This window comes from Dermacentor albipictus, chromosome 10 (genome assembly GCF_038994185.2).
Source record: "Dermacentor albipictus isolate Rhodes 1998 colony chromosome 10, USDA_Dalb.pri_finalv2, whole genome shotgun sequence".
NCBI classification, from domain to species: Eukaryota; Metazoa; Arthropoda; class Arachnida; order Ixodida; family Ixodidae; genus Dermacentor; species Dermacentor albipictus.
The window spans coordinates 47,582,757-47,593,340 of NC_091830.1; the positions used below are offsets into that span (position 1 = coordinate 47,582,757).

Here is a 10,584-nt window from a genome sequence, read left to right on the forward strand (position 1 = left end):
GCCCATGTGGGCATGAAGGGGTTTGGTAGGTGTACCAAGACGAAGAAGACAAAGAAGTGTGTCTGGGATTTGTCAGCGAGCCTCTGTGCGGACATCGCAATGACGTTCGGCGGACCTGAAGTAAAGGCTGTCACGCCGGTCTCCACCAACGCGGAGTGCTGTAGCACGGCGGTCGCCGTTCCCGTGACACGTAATGCCGTCGGAGAAAGCGGGATCCACGAAGGAAGCATGACCGACGAGTCGTACATGCGTCACCGCATGGGTGAGTGCTACTGCCCACTTCCCGTTGCTGTAAATCTTTAAGACGACCTTATGCGGTGCTGTGGCGAGTTAGGGTTAAGCAGGCACCGAAGAGAAATATTAGGTTGAGCGATTGGAATCAATTATACTTCTACAATGGCAGTGCCTATTCGGTTAAGGAATTCTTTTAAACGAATTTCTCCCCGACGCTCAACCATTGTTGGCTCTCGGAAGGTTAGGTTAGGTTAGATTAGGTTAGGCTGGGTTAGGTTAGGACACACCTGCAGGCTCTCGGATCACACCTACAGTCAGTTATTCTCTGTAGTTTGTCACGTGACTTTACGAGAGCCAATGGGAGGTGAGTGCCGGGAGAAATTAGTTTTAGAAATTCTTCCGGTTGCCGAGAGAATAGACGCTGCCGTCTATGACGCAGCAAAACGACCGAATTAGACGGAAGGTTTGGTAAGCCAGAAGAGACTCAAGAAGGAAATGTGGGTGGTGACGCCGACCTAAGCTTACCGCATCTTCTTGCCGTGACGGCACTGTGTTAGACAGTGCCTACTCGGGCCTTGGTACTTATTTATCGGTAAAGAAAAGCTACATTGGGTTCTGAAGGAACCCTCAACTCTGCCTACAGCAGATTACGAGAGCCTTCTCTGCGCCAAGACGGACTAGTGGAGGAGAAAATAATTTGAAGCCTGTAATATCAACACTGGCGTACCCGCTTTCAGGCTCGAGGTTGACCATCAGTTCTTCCATTATTAATCGATCTTATTTTGCCAAATTAATTAAGATGTAGTTCTGAAGTAAAAAAAAAGCACTTAACCACGTTCAAACTAATTTACTTTCTTAATCTTGCTCCGGCGGGACTGAGAAACAGGACCGTTGAGTTCGAGACCAGCGCAAAGAACTCTTTTTATTAAATCATCAACATCGTCATTCTCATCATCATCATCACTACCACCACCCTTATGTCGGAGAGTTGATCTATTGGTTTAGCTTGACTATGTGCTTGCCTGTTCCGACGCTCTTACAACATTCATAGTACGCGATGTACAGACGGAAAAATAAGGTCTTGACAGCCTTTAATACGAGCGTGAGAAAAGTTGTTTTTGAGCTCGAATCTAACACGATTGCTTAATGGTTTGGCGTTCCGCTTGTGAGCACGAGGTTGCGGGATCGAATGCCGGCCTCAGCAGCCGCATTTCGTTGGGGGTGAAATGCAAAAACACTCGTATGCTGTGCGTTGGGGGCACGTTAAAGAATCCCAGATGGTCGAAACTAATCCGCAGTCTCCCACTACGGTGTGCCTTATAACCACCGTCCTTGTTTTGAAGCGTACAACCCCATAATTTAACTAAACTAAATCGGATACGATTCGAATAGTGTTAGATGCGAATCGAGAAAGGATGAAAGAAAAGAAAATGCCAGCATGAAAACCGAATATTACATATATTGAGTGTAGTTTCCGAATATTGTGCAGCCTTTTCACCATTTCTGTCAACGAAAACTCTCGGTATTCAGAATAGTGAAACGTTTGTATGGTTTTCCATCATTACTTTGCCCATTTTTATAGCCTGCTTTATTAAAAGAGCCAGGAAAGTATTTGGAGCAACTGAACAGTTTGTTCGCAAACTTGGGGTCCTTTAAAGCATACGTAGTGACACATTATCGCATAAAGCATAGAAAGGCAGCCTCGTTAGCCTAGTTAATACCTGCGCATGCATTCGCGAACAAATAAAAATTGCATGCCGACTGCTGCTTCAATAAACAGTAACAAACAGTACCCACTGCCGAATAACCTGTTTAAACAACACTTTACTCCGAGTAATCCTTATTCGGAAAATCCTTGCTGTTCGAGAGGCAAATAATTTTTTAGTATTGTATGTTATTGTTTGTTTCCTGCACATGAGTAATGAGAGTGATCGTATATGTTTCCTTAAATTGAATGTTTGATCGTGTACGCTCAACGACGTGAATTATTCGACGACTATCCGAAAAAAAAGAAAGCATTAGGATTTTCGAATAGTTACCATCCAACTCGAGGTCCAAATCGAGTGGTGGCTATTCGATTCGACGACGGCACCGATTCGTTATTAGAGATACTAGAACGTTCCCGCGCGCCCCTGAAATTTGGCGACCCACCTGCCCGGCGGCTTTCCGCAGACATGGCCTCTCGCTCGGGGAACGCACCCTACCAATCGGAACCGGGCCAGCACGATCTGGGAACCGCTCAGGCCATTCTCAGCTTCGTGCTTATCGTGGTCACCGTCACTGTGGCCTGCATCCTCATCGTACTGGTCACCCGACGCACCAAGGGTATAAACCACGGTGGTGTGCGCATGGAGGCACATCGCTCGCCGCCCGGCAAGACCAGCCGGCCACGAATACGTCATTGAATTGCCGATACAACGCACGACGTTCTGCGGCATTTCGGGGAAACAATTTGCCGTGTTCATTGTCCCTGTGGTTCGAGTTGTTGATTGAGTCAGCCTCGCTGTGCGCTCTGCTAAGCCCACGGTTAACTCGGATGCCACAGCGACCACGTACCCGCAGAAGCTGCGCGATAAACCCGGGTGGATAACAATTTGTGCGTTTGTGTGTGGTCATTCAGTTACATTCCCGGTAATTCAAGTTGGCGTGGAACGGGGTAAGTGATTAATTAACCCGTTTCAGTTTGTTCCGTTCAGTTAATCAGTTATGGGTCGCTGTTGAATGAACGTCGTTCACCCCAACTTGGATCACTGGGTACGTGAAACTAGGTATTTGCCACATTTCAACAAGCTTCTTCAATGTTAATTTGGGTCCCTGCGTATGTGTCGCTCTCCAATTAACTTCTTTATCACAAACGTGGCTCATTAGGCATGTGCTACTGTACATGTACGACAAGGTATGCGCACCTGTTCAATAAATCTGTTTCACTCCATGTTAGGTCACTCGGCACGTGTCACTAGTATACACTCTTAGAAAAATTTACACCCTTTGGCGCTTATCTTGTCCCACAATAATCGTCATCTTTCTTGCCCGCGTTTCCTTTCTTTAACGCGGCGAGCCCGGTACTTCCCAGTCACGAACGGCATGCGCGTTATTAGTGTGACGCAGCATTCTCGACAGGAAAGTAGCGAGCGCCGAGTTTTCAAGAAAGGAAGTGCAAGCAAGGCAGGTGACGATTATTGTTGTGGGACAAATATACACCCCAAAGGGTGCAACCGTTTTAAGAGTGTATGTCTCACCGGGTATGGCCCGCACTTCAATGAACGCCTTTTACGCCGACTTATGTCACTATAGCTGTGTGCGACAGGGTATGTGTCACTCTTCGTTGAAACTCCGTGACGCCAACTAAAGGGTCACAACGAATGTGCCACTGACTGCGTGCCGTTCTTCAACGGTGAAAACGAAATTATCCGGTGATGGGCAGAGTCGAACCCATGCCACAGATATTCAGACAATCTTGTCTAAATATGAATTCACATGCGCGCCATGCAAGAACTTCGTTGCGGCAGTGCTAGATGGCGCGGCCTATCCAGAGGGCAGGGCGAGAGAGCATCCCGGTGCATTTCGGGATTTGCAGTGCGGTGCGTCGATAGATTGCTTCAACTCTAATCGCAGTGACGTCAGAAGTAATCGTGAGGTGGTTATTTTGCCAGATTTTTTTTAGGCCTCGCGAAACCACCTGTAGCGCGGTGCGCGTTTGCAGATCAGCCAGGGCGAGAGCTTCGCCTCCTGATCGGGCATTCGTGCATCCTGACGTATTCTGTAGGAAGCGTGCGACATGATTCGTGTTGGCTTTGTAACTGTTGTGAAAGAGATGTCGACGTTAATGAAAATGTAGGGATATTTGCCATGTTGACGGCGTGGTATGTTGCTTCATGCGGTCGGTTCAAAAATCAATATACCCCGTGAAGAAAAAGAGCAAGATGGCGCATGTATGCACCGAAACACATACTGCTGCGAGAATGGGTCTTGAATGTCACAGCTGCAAAGCGCCATTGAGAATTGTATCTTTATTTGACTGAGCTTACACCATTGCTGCGAATTTCAGCAGCTATATTCTATCGCTCGCAGCAATGTTGTAAAGTTGCGTGCCCGACTAGTATGGCCGAAAAGGTAGCGTACTGAGGGAACGTTGCTGGGATATTACCGCTAAGGCAGCTGGACAAAAAGATGAATTCTCAGGCTCTAGAAGTTTGTGCAAAGTGCTTTGGAATGTAATGAGGAGGGAAGATAACCGATGGTCATTAAGGGTTACGGACTGGATTCCAAGGGAAGGGAAGCGTAGCAGGGGACGGCAGAAAGTTAGGTGGGCGGATGAGATTAGGAAATTTGCAGTGACGGCATGGCCACAATTAGTACATGACCGGGGTTGTTGGCGACATATGGGAGAGGCCTTTGCCCTGCAGTGGGCGTAACCAGGCTGATGATGATGATGATGATGATGCTTTGGAATAGCTCAGTGGCCCAATCCGGCTGACTGGATTAACAAGAGACGTGTCTCGTTCGACGACACCACCGTCGTGTAAAAAAGGCTGGGTGGTTGATTACTCCGTCTGGGAGAAATTATTGTCCCAAAGAAAAAGGGGGGGGGGTCTTCAAAAAAACTTCAGAATAATTGGCTCGACAGGTATTGGATGGGCTGCGTTACAGCACTTCTCGTGGGCGGAAGGCACATCTCCAGGCACTAATTGGCCCCCTGAGACGAACGCGGACACGCGCTGGTCTCAATTGTCACCGTGATGACTCATCTGAGGTGTTTTGGCGCAACATGCAGATGCCAAACGCTATTTGCAAACATCTCAATAAACCAGGTAGCTTTCGAAGAAACTAGAACCGCTTTCGTTGCGGTCGTAGCACAGGCGGTACATTTTAACGGGCCAAGAATGTCTGTCCCTCAGCTTTATGCTCGTGTCATGTTACAAGTGCCGAAACGGCTCCTGAGATCATGAGATCACCTGCCTGACGAGTGCAAAGACATGCAGTCGTGTGAAACGTAATTATAAGACCTCAAGATCACTACTGCACACGAAACACACTTGCGAATCTAAATGGATGCAAAACTTTAATGAAGGTCCTGAGGTACGCGACTCGGCGGGCAGCTCCCACGTTGGGACAGTCAGGCCATGCTCGGCCGCCGCATCGTGGGTCCTCTGGACAGCCCATAGTTGCGCCCCGGCATCGGGGCTCTCGATAGCGGAGAGCCACTTGTCCTCATACCAAAGTTTGAATTGAGGGTACTTGACGGTCTGGTGGAAGCAGCTTGCTCTTGTTTACTAAGACCTCGCGCCGTGCGCGAATCGCAAGATGAATCAAATATATTCGGCTGTGCCCGTTTTCTCTCTGAGCCACACCGCTATCTTCCCGTTTCTTAACGTTACGCCTAAGATTCTTCGTTCCATCTCTCTTTGCGCGGTCCTTAACTTATTCGCGAGCTTCCTTGTCAACCTCCAAGTTTCTGCTCCACATGTCAGCACTGGTAAAATGCACTGATTGTACACCTTTCTTTTCAATGATAGTGGTAAGCTTCCAGTCCGGATCTGGCAGTGTCTGCCGTATGCACTCGAACCCATTTTTATTCTTCTGTACATTTCCTTCTCATTTTCAGGGTCCCCACCTGAGAGTACTTGACCTAGGTGAACGTACTCCTTCACAGACTCTACGGGCTGACTGGCGATCTTGAACTCTTGTTCCCTGGCCAGGCTATTGAGCATTATCTCCGTCTTCTGCACATTAATCTTCAACGCCACTCTTATACTTTGTATGTTAAGGTTCTCAATCATTTGTTGCAATTTGTCCCCTGTGTTGCTCAACAGGACGTCATCTGCAAACCGAAGGTTGCTGAGATATTCGGCGTTGATCCTCCCTCCCAAGCCTTCCAAACATGCAGCACATAACATTGGAGAGATTGTCTCCTTGTCTGTATATATATATGGGTGTGTGTGTGTTTGTGCGTGTGTGTGTACATGGTCCTCCCACTTTCGAAATGCCACTTGACTCTTTATTCCCTTTCGTTACACTTCGGATGGCTGACCTGACATATTTTGTAGTGCCGTCATTGAGGAAAGTCTCCAGTAACCAATTCTGTAAGGAACACTTCTTTTCTTGCACTATCCTGGGCTATACTTAAACACCGATTTAACCAGCCTTGTAAAAAGAAAAAAAACCGCGACAATTTCGTTCTTCCAAACCAGGCTTCGCTGCGATCTATTTCTTCCTTGTTCAAAAATAGGAAGATGAGCTTCGCTTGTTAACAAAAGAAAAAAAAAAGAAAGCCGCGTTGCCAATGAGAGCTTGTAGCTTTTCCCCTCCCCTCCCAGGAAGCAAGACGACAAAGGAAAGTAAAGAGAACTAGGAACCGAATACTGACGGCGGCTTAGCGCTATGCCCTCGCGACGGGTATACGCTGAAGGAGCTTTCCGCTTGAATTCTCGCGGCTCGGTCACCGAGTAAGCTGAGAGCATTCTCCCCACCCACTTCATTGTTGCGATTGCATCTGATCGGCTTTGCCAGCAGGTATGCTAGCGGAGCGCAATCAGACCCGGATGCGAAGGGACACCGCGAGAGAAAAAAACAAAGAAGGCTTAGTCCGTATGTGGGCTCTTCACTTTTTGGAACGATGCTTAAATTTCTGACTCGGCAGTTCCGTGCAGCATGCACGGCGGATGCTGCGAGAGGTGCGTTCGACTTTCGCCACCGTTCGACGCGCGACTTGACGCGCATTTGTCAGTCCGCAATTTATAACGGGCGCTCGGCGACACGCGTTCACGTAGAAGTCGTAATAGTAATAGCCGTGGCTCGTGCGTCGAATGATGCCGTTTCCACCAAACCCGTAACAATGCGATATTCAAATTTTCTAGGCACAAGTCGATTACGGCCGCCACGTGGTCGGATTGTCTCGACCAGGCCTAAATTCGTTGGTCACGGGTAACGTTGCCATGGGGCTACAAAATAACGTAGCCGCGGCGGTTAATTGTAATTTGACGACTCACGGATTCAGTGGCTCGTGTTCGCCAAGGCCTTCACTGAGTACCTGCCCATCACGGTCCGCAATGCGAGCTCGAATTTAACGTGCAGCCTTCGGGAAAAGCTTGGCTCATAAGTGGTCACTATATACCGGGGCGCGATGGATGACGTTTCAGTCACGTGGCCTTGAATGCGCGTCACGTTTCGTTCTCAAATATTGTAGGACCGCTATCACGAGTGACTCGTGATGTCACACGCAAGACAGGTAGCGTGCAATAGACAAAACCATGGCATTACTACGGGGGCGCTGCCACATTCTTTGTCAATAACATTAAGCTTATCCATTCCGTCCTCAGTGACCCATGCTGCCAATGTCGATTCAAAAGCAAATGAAGGACAGGTGAATTGAAACAGAGAATTTACAACAGAAAACACATAGCTTTTTAGAGAGCTGAATATTTTAATATATATGTCAGCGCAGCGTCAGTTCCAACGTCAAAAACTAAAATGACGAACAGGCATGGACAATAAAGTTCGTCGAATAGTATGATGCAGCTATGCAACTGCTTAGCTCATGTCGAAAATGTGGCTTAAAAAAAGTACCTACAAGCGCTTTGAATAAAATATTGCTCTTTGCTGAGTCTTGAGTTCTGCGTGCTTGTTGCCTTTCAGACCTATATTTGTGTTACGTTCGCAGCTACAGTCACAGACACACACATTAGGTGTATAATTCAGTAATCACACTTTCCTGGAACAGATGATGAAATAATTGACGGCGCATACTGCGAGGACCGGCAATCTACGCCATCCTTGCGGTCGTAGGAACGCCTTTAATTTTTCGTAGTAGGAAGTGGAGTACGCCTCGAAGCACCCAGTGTACTGCACCGAACAAGCCAGTCGTAAAATAGCTGCTTGGAAGTTAGGCCGGCTAATCAGCCCGAATCAGTGGTTCTCTGGGACATTATGCATATCTTGTTTCTTACTGCACTATGGCGTTTGTACGCGGGCGAAAGCGGGGATTTCGGTTTCGGCATTCCGGCCGGCGAGCAAAACTGACCTGGCTTCGTTAGCGGATACGTCACGATGGCGTAACGCAAGCCGCCAAACAACGGGAAGGGTGCGAGTATATAAGCGAGCGCCATGACCACGCCAGAGCACAGTTCTCCGGGACCAGCGGATAACACAGCCTTCTCACCATGAACTCTCTGGTAAGACTGCCTGCTCTTTGATTTCGCGCGGTTTTCGGCTGCCCACCTATATGCTACGTGTGCGTACATGTAACAAAGCTTCGGGCACTGATGCTGATGTTCAAAAAAAACATAGTGGGAGTTTGTACAACTGTCGCGGCAATCGCATTTTTTTTTTACCTACGTTGAGTATTTAGGTAAATGATCACGGCGTTTGCTTTCCCCCAATGACAGTCATGCTAGCCGCATTTTCGTAGCTGGATATTACTGTGAACCCTAGAGTCGACGCGCTTAAAGTGTACGTGAGCGTAACTAAAATGTTCGGGGAAATCAATGATGCCACGCCATTCTGTGAGGCGCACTGTCGAATGACTTGTAATGAGGCTAGACTACCATTAAACGGAGCATCCTTACAATCTGTTCTCTGTAAATGTTGCTCATGTACGCAGGATTAGGTGATAAACGAAAATATGAAGGTGGTAAACATTCAATGCATGTTTCGATCGCGATTATTGTTTCAGCATCTGTAAAATTATATATTCTGTTTCATTTCATAAAAATGACCATCATACAGAACGCTCAGAAAGTAAACCCGCCATGTCACAAGCAGGGCACGAGTATGACAGCGCACAATTATACACGAAGTATTCGTGAAATCGGGGACGGGATGGGAAACTACGCATGCATACTTCGTTATTACTAAACATGCACCGACAGCACACAGAAGCAGAGACGCATCTCGAGCAATCGCTTCTCGAGTACTGATTTTATGTTTCATCCGCATTTGCATATCGCCGCATTTCAAAACAACTCCATCTATTTCTCAAACAGCTCCACGGGTGCTTGCCGAAAGTACCGAGGCGAGCCTTCGATTCGCAGAAGACCACGTTGCGTATACGTCATTCGAACGAGGTCTTCAAAAGAGCAAAGCTGCAAAAAGACGCGCTAATAGTAGGCCAACATATCTGCAACTTGACTTGCACTTTCGGATGGCTGCACATTTTATGAACGTCTCTCGAAGTTAGTTTCTGTGTAGTTTCGCTACACCGATTTTTTTTCGTCTCAAAGTATTGCGCGGGCGCCTTCTTCGTCACTAACGGTGACTCACTTACTCGCTGTTATGTTCCCCACAGGCAATCTTCGTCGTAGGCTCCTCTCTGGTGGTGTGCGCCATGGCCGGCGGTCTGGGAGGTGGATACGGAGGAGGCTATGGACTGGGCTACGGAGGTGGCTTGGGCTACGGCGGAGGTCTCGGAGCCGGAGGAGTTGGCGTGGGAAGCAGCGTGACCTTGCTCAGAGGAGGTCCAGGATTCTCCAAGGCCGTGGCCGGACCGGCGTTTCTCGTCAGGACGGTGCACCACGTGGACAAGGTGCACGGCGGAGGTGCCATCGTGGCTCACAGTGGTCTCGGAGGCGTCGGCGGAGGGTTCGGCTTCGGCGGCGGATACGGCGGTGGATACGGCGGTGGATACGGTGGCGGCCTCGGATACGGAGGCGGACTCGGATACGGCGGTGGTCTTAAGTACTACGGCGGATACGGCCTCAAGGGCTAGGTTAGGTTTGTGTGTGGTTTTTTGTGCGCCCTGTAGCTAGAATATTTTACGGTGCCACCGATGGAGACAGACAGCTATTGGCAGCGACTTTGAACAGTATTGCTAGTTTGGATAATTGTGCTCTCCCAGAGGAGCAACGAGAAGAAAAGTGGGCGAAGTACAGTCAACACTTTCACGCTGTCGGCTTCTTGGCTTGCTTCTTGGCCAATCCCCGGTAGCGTCAGGTGTCATCGCTTGGCCAAAAGACGAAGACGAGGACCATGCATTCAGGAAGCGAGTGTCCCAGCAACTATGTACACCTGGTAGAAGTCACTGAACTCAACACTGACGTAGCTGCCGCAAGTGACAACAGAAAATTGGTGAACGACCGACTCAGAATTCTGGCAATGCGGCGCAGCAGTAATTACTGCGCAGTGTTCGAAGTCTGTCATCAGATATGCTCGTAGGTATTGGGTGACTAATTATTAATAAAGAGATTGTTGATAACTACGTGCTGTGTTTTGCATTCGTGCTCTGACTGCGTTTTACTATACAATGAGCTTTACATTTATAGTGCTCGTCTGTGTAGCTTCCTTTTTTTGGCCGGTACTAAACACAAACACGCCAGTACAGTGGTATTCCTGAGGCCTTTTCTAAGCATCCTCGGG

At 48.3% G+C, this 10,584-nt stretch overlaps 1 protein-coding gene across 3 annotated transcripts; it reads left to right on the top strand.

The window, feature by feature from the left end:
• LOC139050291 (uncharacterized) lies at nt 1-10,441 on the top strand. 3 transcript variants are annotated; one of them, XR_011508841.1, is made up of 2 exons: nt 1-262; nt 2,407-3,161. XR_011508841.1 is itself a non-coding variant. In XM_070526521.1 (2 exons), exon 2 carries the CDS (start codon nt 9,557-9,559, stop codon nt 9,935-9,937), a length of 381 nt encoding a protein of 126 aa, XP_070382622.1. In that variant the 5' UTR covers nt 16-262; nt 9,518-9,556; the 3' UTR covers nt 9,938-10,441. The 3 variants fall into 3 exon arrangements, 2 of the variants coding, with proteins under 2 accessions (XP_070382622.1, XP_070382620.1); XM_070526521.1 differs by lacking the exon at nt 2,407-3,161 and adding an exon at nt 9,518-10,441 and having other exon boundaries at nt 16-262; XM_070526519.1 differs by lacking the exons at nt 1-262; nt 2,407-3,161 and adding exons at nt 8,285-8,405; nt 9,518-10,439.
• The last annotated feature ends 143 nt before the right edge of the window (nt 10,442-10,584 follow it).